Source organism: Panthera leo, chromosome C2 (genome assembly GCF_018350215.1).
Source record: "Panthera leo isolate Ple1 chromosome C2, P.leo_Ple1_pat1.1, whole genome shotgun sequence".
NCBI classification, from domain to species: Eukaryota; Metazoa; Chordata; class Mammalia; order Carnivora; family Felidae; genus Panthera; species Panthera leo.
Window position 1 is genome coordinate 34,472,930 of NC_056687.1, and position 15,418 is coordinate 34,488,347.

General features: G+C 33.5%; 1 protein-coding gene across 3 annotated transcripts in view; it reads right to left on the minus strand.

Moving 5' to 3' along the window:
• The window catches only part of GBE1 (1,4-alpha-glucan branching enzyme 1), a 280,352-nt gene that overhangs the window by 93,134 nt on the left and 171,800 nt on the right, over nt 1–15,418 (minus strand). For all 3 annotated transcript variants that reach the window (XM_042903789.1, XM_042903787.1, XM_042903788.1), the window contains exons 8-9: nt 5,818–5,933; nt 1,326–1,453 (exon numbers count right to left, since the gene is read on the minus strand). In XM_042903789.1, the coding sequence (XP_042759723.1) occupies nt 1,326–1,453; nt 5,818–5,933 (244 nt within the window). The remainder of the gene's footprint in view (nt 1–1,325; nt 1,454–5,817; nt 5,934–15,418) is intronic.

Below are 15,418 nucleotides of genomic sequence, written 5' to 3' on the forward strand. Positions count from 1 at the left end.
CAGTACCCAATTTTGATTTGTGCTGTCATTAATTGTTTATAGTAATTTTTCACTTAAACTATCTCTGCTTTGAATTGCCATAAACATAATCGACAAACTTTTTTGATGTTTGACAGATAAAATAAAACTATATAAAAGACAAAATAAAAGTTTAAAATACACTCTGACATTAAAAGATATTCAGTGCATAAAGTATTTGCAAGATTTGTAAGATATGACTGAATTTAAGTAGGTAGGAAGTGTGGAATAATACAGGATAATCAAAATGGTATTATAATTGCGTGTTTTAAAATTCTATATAAAAATTTATTCCAGAAATTTAGGATCCACTGCTCTAGTCCTAGAACATATTTAGAAGGCAAAATGTCTAAAGGAGGTAACTGTTCTCTATCCAGAGATAAACAAGGAATCATTCCACCTAGTTGAAGATTCGGGGTTTTGAGAAGACATGGATAGAAATAAGTCTATACAAATAATAAATACCACAGGAAGAAGGCTGTCATTACTACATTTCACGCCCATGAACTAAATGCCAACAATGTGAAAACACAACTGAACTCTGACTCTTCTAACGATATTCTTGCTATTTTTATATGCCAACCGCCACACTTTTTACAGAACAGTTTTAACATACTAAATTCAATTTTAATAATAATTTCTAGTAAGAGGACTCAGAAAACCAGAGGGATTTTAGAACTAAATCTAAATTAGCATAAGCATTTAACAAACTTCTTAATTTATCACATTTATCACCAAGAGGGGAATTGTCAATTATGCATATACCGAATTATATCATTACAGTGCAGCTTTGGGACAGTTAATCATGAACCTTCAGTAATCATGAATAACTAGTGAACATTTGGCAATCCAAGAGCAATAACGTAAACAAGAAAGGTAATCGCATCAGAACAAGAGAGACTTCAGAGAAGCTTGCAGGCAGCGATCCATGCCATCTCTAATGATTAAACCAGGAAAGAAAAAATAAATAAATAAGCAGACACACATTAATATTCAATTCTTTTCTCTGCTGAAGGTCTCACGGTGGAAGGACCTGTCCACTGATGAGGATATTTTACTTTCTAACCATTGGCATTTTCTTTTTTAACAATGGAATGATGACAAGTAATTAGTGCACACTATCTCCTAATAGAAAAACACTGAATTCTAAATAATGTGCCACCCATACAAGATAGCTGCACTATGGTCAGGGTCCAATTTCAGTTATGCAATTATTGACAACATGAGATTAATCATTCAAATATTGTATGCCAACAAAATGTTCTATATTAAAGGGGTTCAGAGGGTAGAGATCATTATGGCTTTACCTCAGCTACTGTTATAGAATCGGGATACAATGTGTGAACCAAATGATTTGCCAACATGAGATAAATCAAGGCATCTTCATCAACTTGAAGTCCAAAATATTCATGGTAATCACCTGAAAAAGCTTGACCTAGAGAACAGAAAATCGATACAGATGCATTACGTTAACATGCAAGTCTCAACTCAGCACAAATGCCCCCACCAATTAGTCTATTGAGATCAGTTTTGTTATCATACCAAAGTGTAATGAGCCTTAATAGCACAGAATATTATCATCAGCAAATATATGTTCTAACTTAGAAGAGTACTCCGTATCAAACATTCAGAATTCAGACAATCCTGCAAATCAATTTTTGCTTTTCAAAAGCAAACAAAGCACTTTAATTGAAAATTTGAATTTAATTTTAACATAATTTTGAAGGAAAAACATGAAATGCTACCAAAGGGAATGCTAGATTTCAACTTTTAGATATATATTTTTTTGCATGTCAAGAGATCCCTGTGAAGTAAAGAAAATACGAAAACCATCATAAAATTGAGACAAAATGTTTATATTATTTTAAATATGTGCTTCAATTTATGCCATACAGATTTCTTATGATGACAAAAAGATTTTAACATCCTCCAACTTCCTTTTACCTTCTCTTCCCCCACATCCTAATTTTGGTTGCTTATAGTATGTATCACTTATTGGGGTTATACTATTTGCTTTCTATTCTTTGAATTGTTACTCATTTTTCATTAAATTGAATTAGTGTTCAACACCTGCCTTTCCCCCAACCCCCCCCCCCCCCCCCCCCCCGCTTCCCTACATCAAATTTTTTATTTTGACTCATTGTTTTTTCAGTTTGCTGGATTCCATCACTATATGGTATTTTCTGGAAGTTTTATTCATCAAGCTCTTTCAAATTTATACCTGAATGACAATTCAATTATCAATTTTCGAGTCAAACTTTGTTTCCCTAAGGATTTTGTAGACATTGCTGTTAGCAATAGAATAGTATGAGTTCAGCCATTGTTTTCATCTATACAGGTAAATTGCTTTTTCTTCCTAAGATGTCATATGCTGAACTTCTTTTTATCACTGAATTTTATAAATTAAACACTTTGTGTCTTGATGTTAATTGCTTTGCCTCATTTTTCCCCCCAATTCATTTCCCTAACTCCACAATTCCTTGGAAGATACCAAGGCCTCAGAAGAGAGAGGTTCTACAGGGAAATGCAGGAGTTGCATATGTAATCTAGAAGGTGTTGTAATCTAGGAGAGACTCCTTCTTAAATTTTGCCATGTTTTCCTTTTTCATTCCTTAAGTCAGTTTCTCTCCAAACTGGAAGATATCAGTGAAATCTATCATGTTTTAATAGATACAACTTCTTTCCTAGAAACATTTCATGGGGGCAATACCATGCATGATTAAGAGCAGATAGCAACACACTCTGAATATAGCTTCATTTCTTGGCAGCCACTTTTCAAAATTTACAAAGTCCTTGTTTCAGACTGGTTGTTGCTTGGTAATATTTGGCCATTAAAAAATAATAATTATTCTCCATGTTATCTACTAAGCGATTAGGATTCCGTGATCCCATTTCTTTGTGCAACTTTAAAATTTTTTTTAATGTTTTATTTATTTTTGAGAGAGAGAGAAAGACAGACTACAAGCAGGGGAGGAGCAGAGAGAGAGAGGGAAACACAGAATCTAAAGCAGGCTCCAGGCTCTGAGCTATCAGCAGAGCCTGACACATGGCTCACATGGCTCGAACTCACCAGCCATGAGATCATGACCTGAGGCGAAGTTGGACATTTAACTGAAGAGCCATCCAGGTGCCCCTCTTTGCACAACTTTTAAACTGAAGGTCTCTGATCAATGATTTTAATTACAAATTCATTTATAATTAAATTTGAACTGTGAACACCTCTATCTAAAATATACATATTTTCTACAGTGTTTAATATGCAAATGAATCCACACATTCACAAAGGTTCTCATTTTTTTGTGTTGTTGTTGTTATTTTTTTCTCATTACAATTGCTGTCATGTTCACATCCTATGGGTGCTGCAATAAACTGTTTGCTTAAAAATATTTTATTTCTTTCACTAGGACTTCTAGTGCTGTGTTGAATAAAGTAGTGAGAGTGAATCTCCTGTCTTGTTCCTGATCTTAGGGGAAAAGCTCTCAGTTTTTCACCACTTTTAATATTTGCAGATGACATGATGCTATATATAGAAACACAAAAAACTATTAGAACTGATAAATGGATTTAGTAAAATCGCAGGATACAAAATTAATATACAGGAATTTGTTAAATTTCCATATACCAATAATGAATAGAAAGAGAAATTAAGAAAACAATCCCATTTAGAGTGGCAGTAAAAAGAATAAAATACCTAGGAATAAACGTAATCAAGGAGGTGAAAGACCTGTACTCTGAAAACTATAAAACACTGATGAAAGAAATTAGAGATGACATAAACAAATGGAAAGCTATTCCATGCTTATGGATTGGGAGAAACAATATTGCTAAGGTGCCCATACTATCCAAAGCAATCTACAAATTCAATGAAATTCCTATCAAAATATCAATAGCATTTTTCATAGAACTAGAACAAAAAAACCTAAAATTTATATAAAACCACACATTACCCCAAATAGCCAAAGCAATCTTGAAAAAGGAAAACAAAACTGGAGCTATCACAATCTCCCATTTCAAGGTATACCACAAAGCTGTAGTAATCAAAACATAGCAGTGCTGGCACCAAAATGAACACAGAGATCAATGGAACAAAATAGAGAGTCCAGAAATAAACTCAGACTTTTATGGTCAATTAGTCTACGACAAAGAAGGCAAGGATATTCAGTGGGAAAAAGGCAGTGTGTTCAATAAATAGTGCTGGGAAAACTCAACAGCTACATGCAAAAAAAAAAAAATGAAACTGGACTCCTTTCTTAGATCATATGCAAAAATAATGTCAAAATAGATTAAAGACCAAAATGTGAGATCTGAAACCATAAAACTCCTAGAAGGAAACATAGGCAGTAATCTCTTTGACATTAGACATAGAAACATTTTTCTAGATAGGTCTTCTTTGGCAAGGGAAACAAAAGCAAAATTATACTACTGGGACTACAACAAAATAAAAGGCTTTTCACGGTGAAGGAAACCATTAACAAAACAAAAAGACAACCTACTGGATGGAAGAAGATATTCGCAAATGATGTGTCTGATAAAGAGTTAAATATCCCAAAAATATAAAAAAACTTATACAACTGAACCTCAAAAAAACAAATAATCCTATTTAAAAATAGGCAGAGGACATGAATAAACATTATTTCAAAGAAGACATACAGATGGCCAACAGACACATGACAAGATGTTCAACATCACTAATCATCAAGGAAATGTTAATCAAAATCACAATGAGATATCACCTCATACCTGTCAGTACGGCTAAATAAAAAACGCAAGAAATAACAAGTATTAGCGAGAATGTGGAGAAAAAGGAACCCGCGTACACTGTTGTTGGGAATGTAAACTGGTGCAGCCACTGTGGAAAACAGTATGGAGGATTCCACATCGCCCCCCCCCCCCCCCCAATTAAAAACAGAACTACCATATGATCCAGTAATTCCACTACTGGATATTTACTCAAACAATACAAAAACACTAATTAAAAAGATATATGCACCCCAATGTTTATTGCAGCATCATTTACAATAGCCACGATATAAAAACAACCCAAGTGTCTACCCAGAGAAGAATGGATAAATAAGTTGTGAATATACATACATATATACATACAAACAATGGAATATTACTCAGCCATAAAAGAGAATGAAATCTTGCCATGTGCAACAACATGGATGGGCCTAAAGGGTACAATGCTTTGTGAAATAATTCAGTCAGAGAAAGACAAATATCATATGATTTCATTCCTATGTGGAATTTAAGAAACAAATCAAATGAACAAAGAAAAAAGAGATAAACCAAAAACCAGACTCTTAAATACGCAGAATAAACTGATGTTGCCAGAGGGGAGGTATGTGTGGGAACAGGTGAAATAGGTGAAGATGATTAAGCATACACATACCGTGATGAGCACTGAGTAATGTACAGAATTGTTGAATCATTATTTTGTACACCTGAAACTAATCTAACACTGTATGTTAATTACATATGAATAGAAAAGAATGAATGAAACATATTTAAAAGAAAGCTACATAGTAAGGATAGCATATTAAGTAGATATATTTCACAGAAAGCATTATCTTTTATTTACTTATAAAATGTATTTATTTCTGACCTCTTGCCAAAAAGGGATCAGAAGTCTCTAGAGAAAAGACATACACATTGGAACTAATAAAAATCAAGCTAACACTGATGGTCATTGCAAGCTCTGAAACTGAACCCCAAACCTGGTTTTAATCTACCAGTAAAAAAAAAAAAAAAAAAAAAAAAAAATCATTATTTGCATATGTAATATATCAGTTTACCTACCCATTCCATGGTGATGATACAGCATGGATGTAACACCATCAAAACGAAATCCATCAAAGCCATATTCTTCTAACCACCATCTTATGTTTGACAGAAGGAATCTTAAAACTTCCCAGCTATAGTATTAGAAAAAAATATATTTAAACACATTGTATATTGTGGTTTCTTTAATTGTTATACATTGTTTGCTAAGAGTATTAATTATAAATTTCTATCTTAGGAATCATGATGTTCAAAGAAATATATCACTTAAAAAACGGAAAACCACTAATATTTATCACATTTGTTTGATGAAATTCATTCTAAGGATTATTAAATTTCAATAGTTGCAAAATCACTTAATACCTAAGAAAAATTGAGGAAAAAATGTCTAAGTTGGGTCCAAAGTACAGGGCCTCTCTTGTTCATACCTATGTCCTCAGTAACCCTATAATGATTACTCCATAGTAATGCTTACAACAACAACAATGAAAAAAATCTATTACTCATCTCTAAATTTTCAAGATTTTTCATGTAATATATCCAGTACATAGTTCTTCCTTTCAGAAGATATAATGTCATTATCATTAGAAAAACTGCCTTCAATAAGAGACTCTTAAAAACTGAGAACAAACTGAGGGTTGATGGGGGGTGGGAGGGAGGGGAGGGTGGGTGATGGGTATTGAGGAGGGCACCTTTTGGGATGAGCACTGGGTGTTGTATGGAAACCAATTTGACAATAAACTTCATATATTGAAAACAAATAAAAATAAATTTAAAAATATTGAAAAAAAAAGAAAAACTGCCTTCAATGGTTGTCTGCTTAAAATATTTCCTCCTTCTACAATTTGAAACAGATACATTAAGAAAAAAAAAAAAAAGACTTAAAGTCAACTACATGATAACCAATATTACATTTACTAGAGTATTGTTTTGTGAGAGTAAAGAAAAAGAAATCTAATTACTAAAACACACATATATAATAAAGTAAAAAGTTTTACTAGTTGGAATCCTACAACCATAAAAACAGAAGGAAAACAAAGAACTGTTATAACTCAATTAAAAACGCCACACGAAACAAGCCTATTTCGGACAACTGAAAAGAAGGCATCAGCAATTAGTACTTTCTTTAGTCATACAGTTATGGTTGAGTTCTTTATCTTATTATAACTCTGGTTTTAAGACTTTAATACCTCATTTAGCTTAATGACAAAGCAGTTATAGTGAACACCAATCTTTAACCCAGTTAAAATTTATGTATTTTTTTTAAACTGTCCATATATTAAAGAGCAATCTGACATAAGTAGAGATTAAGTCATCACAATCAACTTTGGAACAGTAAATCCAAACTTTGGGGAAAGATGAGTGTTGGTAGTAATTAAGTGCTTTAAATAAGCTACTTTGAGTTTTGAGAATTTACTGAAAGTTAAAAAAAAAATGAAAAAAAACAGAAATACATGTAATCTGGTAGATATGAAAGATAGCCAGGAGGTTTTAGATTGCTAGGTCCAAGCCATGATGAAGGTAGAATTTGCTAATGTTTCTACAAATGCATATTTGTTTCGGAGTTAAGTAAAAAACAAAAACAAAACAAACAAAAAAAAAAACATGTTCAACAAAAATAAAAAAAACAAAGAGGTATTCTACACCTGAATGAGATCAAAATTACTCTGTTTTGCATAGGACTAATTTCTATACACTTTTTGAAGTTTTATTTAAATTAACAAACTTGATTTTTAGAGCCATTTTGGTTCACATTAAAATGGAAAGGAAGCATGTCTATACTTTTCAACCAAGTTGCTATAGGAATACCTCAGAAAGAGGATGTGAAGCAATTTGCAATCATTAACACTTTGTAAACAATATTTTGAAAAGGATATACTTTTCTAATTTGGTTATTCAACTTGTAATGTATATTTTAGTCATAAAGGTAAACTGAAAGATATTTTTAGTCAAAAATACCCCAGAGTAGAAACAAAAACTTGTTTAAATGCTATATACCTTGGGTAGATGTATGAAGATACGAATATGCAAGCCAAAGATCGCAAGCTGTCCCTGGGCCTTGTCTGTCACGCACTACTATTCTGTTGCCTTGCAGAGTACTTCAAGTTCTTACTTTGAATGCCTGGAGATGGAACATGTTACTCCCAGCTCTTTCCAGTCTTTACTACTCTGCATTTTCTAGTACCAGCCCTATTTACTGATTTATATCACTGGCTTGGGTTTGTAGACCGTTGCTGTCAATTTCTAATATAAATACTACCGACTGAGTGTTTTCTAGGTAGACACAGGTTCAAATGTAAAATCTGTGTCCTAGTATCTACAAAGATAAAAGAAAAAAGACAATAATAGTGCAATCCAATAAAAATGAAAAAGGGAGGTGATGTGAATTTCATAACTGAAAAGAAAGCATTGCCCAATATCACAAAGTTGATTAAGGGCAGCATTATTAAATGGCCTATTGGTTCCTGTTACTATACTATTTATTCTCTTCTTGACCAAAAACAGTAATAAAACTTCACATAACATATTAAAAGAAAAAGACAACTTAGTTGTTACTACATGATTAGACAGATTCTTGGCATGGATGAACAGGAAAAGAATTCCCTGTGATAATCTGAAAAGAAATGACAATGGAGCATCTAAATTAACAAAATCTAATGGGTTAAAAAAAGAACTAAATTCTATATTTTATTTTATTTTTTAATTTTTTCTTTAACATTTATTCATTTTTTGAGAGACAGAGAGAGACAGAGTGTGAGTGGAAGAGGGGCAGAGAGAGAAGGAGATACAGAATCCGAAGCAGGCTCCAGGCTCTGTACTGACAGCCCAGAGCCCCACACGGGGCTCAAACTCATGGACCGTGAGATTATGACTTGAGCTGAAGTCCAATGCTTAACTGACTGAGTCACCCAGGTGCCCTAGATTCTATACTTTAGAGTTTAACATGCTCTTAACCTGGGGCACCTGGGTGGCTTAGTCGGTTAAACGTCTGACTCTTGGTTTGCTGTTCAGGTCACGATCTCACAGTTCATGAGTTCGAGCCTCACATCTGGTTCCATGCTTACAGTATGGTGCCTGCTTGGGATTCTCTCTCTCTTCCTTTCTCTCTGCTTCTCCTCTGCACATGTGCAAACTTCTCTCAATCTCCTGAGACAATGTCTAAACAACATCAACAATCCTAGGGGGAAAAAAAATCACTGCAAAGTTAAACTGACAGGAATAAATCAAATTTGTAGTGCTTTCAAAATAATTTATTTTGTTATGTTTTATAAATCATGGATGAAGCATAAAATAGATGTGTTATCTGTAGAGACAGAAAAGAGATATACAAAATTTTATAGGAGACCAAACTAGAACAAAAACAGTAAAGAAATAAAATCTAGAGAGTTTTATTTTGTATTAACACAATCTCAGGAAATACATTCAGAAAAATAAAGTTGGTGGCAGCAAATGGAAAGCAAGTTTATATACATTTTCTAAAACTAGGATATTAAGAACAGTAAAAACAACAACTAGTCGTGTAAATCTTATAATTATTTTATAAATAATGAAATTTTGTTGATTAAGAAAAAAATGAACTATTAGTTCAGGAAATAGGGGGGGAAGGATGGACTCACATATATTACTCACATATATTCCTCACATATATTCCTAATAGTTCTGTGGTCCCAATTTGTCTTATCATCTTACATGATAAATCTAGACAGACTAATTCACTCTTTGTAAACTCAGTATCCTGATGCAACTAACTTTAAAACACAGACTGCTTGTACAGAATCAGAACTTTAGAGATCAACAAGACAGAGAACCAGGAAGACTGAGATGTGAGTCTCTAAAATAACCAGACCATACACATGAGTACTTTCACAGACACAAATCTGAATTCAAAGTGGAGAAATAGTAGGTGATAGAGTGTTTATATTGTAATTGGAATGAAGATATAGCTTTCCCCCCCTTTTTCTTCCACTATGCAAACATCCAACTTGATATAGACACTGTATTTAGCTATTACATAAATATATTTATCCCAGATCACTGAACTTAAATTATAAGAGGAAAGCTATGCCAGGAATTCTCCAGAACCTCCAGGTTCAGTGATTCACTAAGAGGACACACAGGACTCAGCATATAATTGTGCTCACAGCTCTGATTCATTATAGCAAAAGGATAAAAAGTAAAATAAGCAAAGGAAAAGGTGCATGGGCAAACTTCAGAGGAGTCTAGACACAAGCTAGACACAAGTCCTCTCCTGATGGGGTCGCACGTAATTCTTCCAACAACAGTCACAACACTAGTGAAATACCTGCTGGGGAAACTCATTAGAAACTCAGTTCCCAGTGATTTTTTTGGAGGTTGGTGACCTGGTATATCATATCAAAATCTAGATTTTCAGAAGGCAATAGTGTTTAATATAACACATATTGTTTATATGAAGAGTATAGGTGCAGTCGCGGCCAATATTGTAGGCAGGTGTTTCTAAGATTAGCAGTCTTCTCCTCCTCCTCCACTCCCCCTCCTCCTCCTCCTTCTTTTTTTTTTTTTTTTACATTTATTTATTCTGGTGGGGGAGGGGCAGAGAGAGAGGGAGACACAAGATGCAAAGCAGGCTCCAGGCTGAGAGCCATCAGCACAGAGCCCGACGTGGGGTTTAAACTCACAAACTGTGAAATCATGACCTGAGCTGAAGTTGGACACTTAACCAACTGAGCCACCCAGGCGCTCCTAAAAATAGCAGTCTTAATTGTGCTATAGTAACTCTTTTCTTCACAAAGCAGAGCCTAACATTTATTACATAATTATAAAACACTTACCATAGGTTTTTGGAGATAAACTTCTTCTAAAGTCATTTTATCTCAGAAGTACTCAGATTTCAAAACCAAGTGGAACAATCTAAATACACTTTAAGAATCTAAATATGTGGGTCGCCTAGATGGCTCAGTCAGTTAAGCGTTGGACTTTGGCTCAGGTCATGATCTCACCGTTTGTGGGTTTGAGCCCCGGATTGGACTCTGTGCTGACAGGTCAGAGACTGGGGCCTGCTTCTGATTCTGTTTCCCTCTTTTTCTGGCCCTCCCCCATTTGCTCTCTGTGTCTCTCTTTCTCAAAAATAAACATTAAAAAAATGTAAATAGGTAAGGAGCCCAGGTTGAGGTGCTCTGTCTGCAAGCTTACCTTCCAGTAGTCCCATGGACAATGAACTCATTCAGCATGTACATGAGCGCATTAGTTCACTGAATCTAAGATGCCTTTTAACTAGAACACCAGAACAAGCTTAAAAAATAGGTACCAGTGAAAACACAGATTTTTGGAAGATGTCTATTTCTATTTCTACTGTCATATTTTCAAATTCTGCACCCATAAATTCCATTTTTCCTTCTTTGAGGCAAGGGGACTGAGAAGAGGGGTTATGATGTATTCTAAATTATGACTGAATTAGAAATATTACTCAACATGCCCTGCAGTAATAAATGAACTGAATCATCTCAACTGTATGGTTTGATCAAAGTATGAAAATGTCTGGCAAAGGGTACGATAAAAAATGCAATTCACATTTTCTACCTCAAAATGTCATCAGACAGCCCATAACACAGTTGATATATCCAGTTGATTAGAGTCCCATAAAATATAAAGCAAAATTTAGGAGCACAGTTTTATTCTGGTGTGTTCCAGCAGACTAGGTAGGACTTTGATTTTTAAGATTTCTGCACTGACACAAGGCTTTCAAACTTATTCTTAGAAACCAAAGCCTAGTTTCCAAATAATTAGAAGAGTTAGATGCTAAATTTAAGAAGGTGATACCACCATAATATATACTCTGGGGACCAGGAAGAATGTGTATGAGAAGTAACCTATGTTAGTTATTAGCTTTATATCTTAAACTAATTAACAGGTAAGTTAGAAACTAATACTATGTCATCTACACTGCCAAATTAATTGATTAGTTTACTCATATTTTTTTATTAAGCAAAAACAAAATCGCTATAATCCAGAGAAAGCTAATAAACTTCAGCTTTCTTGTGAATCATAAACCACTAAAAATGTTTAAATCGCAGGTGTCTGATGTAAAAAATGAATATTGGCTGTATAATATATACATTTAAGAATTTCTGGCAATCAAAATAGTCATGATTCTAATTGATTTAGATGTCTGAAATATTCAACCTGTAATCAAGTAATGAAAATTTATTAAGGAAATTTTGTTCCACAGATAATTCCAATATTAAGGTTTTTAGAAAATATCCCTAAAATCAAAAACTGTTGATTGTCTCACATTCTGCCAATGAACTTTACGATGAAATAAAACATAGTCCAATTTTCTTAGTGAGCAAGTATAATCAGATATAACAACATTTATTAGCTGAAGTTACACTTTGTAATTTAAACCTATTTGCATACATGTTTTTATTTTTGGTCCTGAGTAACTTTTGAGATTTTCACAGTAAGCAACTTTGTCCACTGGATGTTATTAAAACTACTGGTATTGTATAATTAGTAGGAGATATTATTGAAGAGTAGTTAAATATAAAAATATAAATAAAATAATTTTTTCTTAGTTATTCTAGAAGCTTTGAAGCTGAATAGCTATCAACAGTACATCATAACACGATGAGACAAAAACAACATTTTTATTTTAATGTGCGTGTGTGTGTGTGTGTTTTTGTTTGTTTGTTTGTTTGGTTTTTTTTTTGAGAGAGAGCACAAGGGGAGGGGTAGAGAGAAGGGGACAGAGGATCCCAAGTGGGCTCTGAGCTGACACTGTGACAGCAGTAAGCCCAATGTGAGGCTCAAACTCGGGAACCATGAGCTCATGACCTGAGCCAAAGTCCAGATGCTCAACCGAGTGAGACACCCAGGTGCCCCTAAACCACATGCTTTGATCTGGGTATTTCAACTCTGGCAGTAAATCTAACTTGAGCAGAGAAGGAACTTTAAGACTTTCTTTTATGAAGAAGATATGGTATATCAAATAAAAGGACAGAGTCTGAAGTACAATAAAAATAACATTTTCAAAAGGAAGATACTCTATTGAGGCTACTGCCATTGAAAAGCAGGTAATATCTACCTATTCCATTTTTTAAAATTAAAAAAAAAAACACCTCACATGTGAATTTAAATTTAATTAATCACTAAAGAAAAAAAATGTATTTTTTTGCTTATACTTTGTCAAAGAAATTATACTTTGTCAGTCAATAGAAAATGATTAAGTGAGAAGCTGGAAATGATCAATATAATCTAACGATCCTATCCAATACTAGACAGTAGTGTCACCAATGATAAAATGTATCTAGATTTTCAGACACTGAGAATTATATTGAGGCTATTGTATACATTAATTTCAAATAGAATTAGGTAGCAAGTAGCACAAAATGTTAGTGAGACAGATTGTTAATTCAACTACTAAAACTCTGTAATAATATAAATTTCAGAACACAGGTGGTTATTATAAAATATGATTTTGAAGATTTCAATATCACATTATTTTCTGTATTTCAACCCACACAACTTTATTTTATATGAATTAATATGTTGTTTAATCATATTATATCCACTGAGCCCTGGTTATCTACATTCAATATTACAACACAACGTTTTCTTTCCCTGAAGGCCTAAATTGTACTTAGCTTATTAAATATTTTATAAAACTTACCTCTATTTCTATTACCTATAAGTCTAATCAGTTATTCTCTAGGAAATAAGTAGGAAAAGATAGCATATCGTACCTTTATATGCTAAATGCTTCCAATTATACTTTTGCTTAAAAAAATACTTGAAAAATTTCAAGTCTCTTTTTTCTCTCATTTTATCTATATTCTTAACAAGGATGGTTACCTCCTCAAGTAAGATTAGGAAAGGCAAACTTGAAGGGGCTTGTGTTTTTACCTGTGTATGTATGTGCATGTGTGTGTGCACATACAGGTGTGTGTGTGTGTGTGTGTGTGTGTGTGTGTGTGTGTGTGTGTGTGTTTGGGGAGTAGTACGGGACCGGAGGGACTAGCAGTGAGAGCAAAAGTGAAAGTTTTCAGTCCGATATAAAAGAAAGAGACAAATATAAATCAAATAATAATCCACTCTGATAATAATTAACCTTTGTGATTAAGAAATTAATATTCATATCATTTGTTTGTAAATTGCTCTATATTTTTCTGCTTCCTCACAAAGATTGTTACCAAAAGTGATTTTTTCAAAGCATTAATGCCTATAAAATATCCTACTAAAGTTTGGAGAGAACTTAGGACTTTTTCAAAGTAGAGGCTCCAAAAAGTTGAGCAGGTCAAGAAACCAGAAAGCCAAACTAAGTCACTCTCTCTGGTGAAACATAGGTAAGGTATTATGTGAAATTATTACACATCTCATCTGAACAAAACATTGCTCTTCTCCAGAAGAAATCACCATAAATTAGCTAATTATATTTAAATACATATAGACAAAAGTACCTAGATACACACATATCCATGTCTTTCAAACAAGATTAAAAAATCCTCCCTTACTTCTAGAATGAAGCTAATTTCTGCTCCAGATCAAAACAAGTGACAGTGACTTGAACATATATAAATACATATTATTGACAAAGACTAAACCGTAATAGGTAGTCAGCTTTTAAAAACTTATTTTAATAGTAAAAGTTTAGAAACATTAACTGTTCATATGCTTCTGCTTTTTCATTTTTTCCCTTCTAATTGATTTCCTTTTTATTTTATGGTTTATTTATTTATTTTTTGAGAGGGAAGGAGGGAGGGAGGGAGAGAGAGAGAGAGAGAGAGAGAGAGAGAGAAACGCAGAGACAGGGAAAGAGAGAATCCCAAGCAGGCTCCATGCTGTCATGCAGACCCTGATGTGGGGCTCAATCTCACAAGCCACAAGATCATGACCTGAGCCAAAATAACAGAGTTGGACACTTAACTGACTGAGCCACCCAGGTGCCCCTAATTGATTTGTTTCTAATAAATTAATATTTAAACAAGCTATTATAATACTTGTATTATACACAAATACATTCCTGAACTTGATAATTTCCCACCATCTATTCAGATTTATAATTAGGTATAAAATACTTGTTTACTTTTATTTAGCCAGTTTCATTTCAAAAGATAGTTTGAGGCAACTTATAGATAAATACATCTGAACAGCATCAAAAATAAATGAGAAAAATACAGATGAAAGAGAAGAAAGACCTTGCAGATATATAAGCATAGGCATCTGGCAATTAGTTTTCATTTCCAGTCCAAAATAATTATAATTTCACACATCATAGTGACTACAAGAAGATTTTCCTTGACTATCACCCCCAAATGATGAATATTTTTAGGGCAACATTTGAGGAAAATACTAGTATTGTTTATATAAAGATATAAATATTTAGAACACTACGGAAGTTGTTTCCAATATGCAATAATGTACTCTAAGACTAAAAATGGATAAGTACTCCAGATAGGAGGTGAACTGGGGACAGAATTAAGGCAGGGTGCAAAAAGAAAAGTACCTAGTTCCTCAGGAAATGTGTGTGTGTGTGTGTGTGTGTGTGTGTGTGTGTGTGTGTGTGTGTTGGGGTGGGAAACCAAGTAAAATAGTACAAAGCTGGTTTTAGTCATATTTAAATTTCAACCATCCTTCCTTCAGC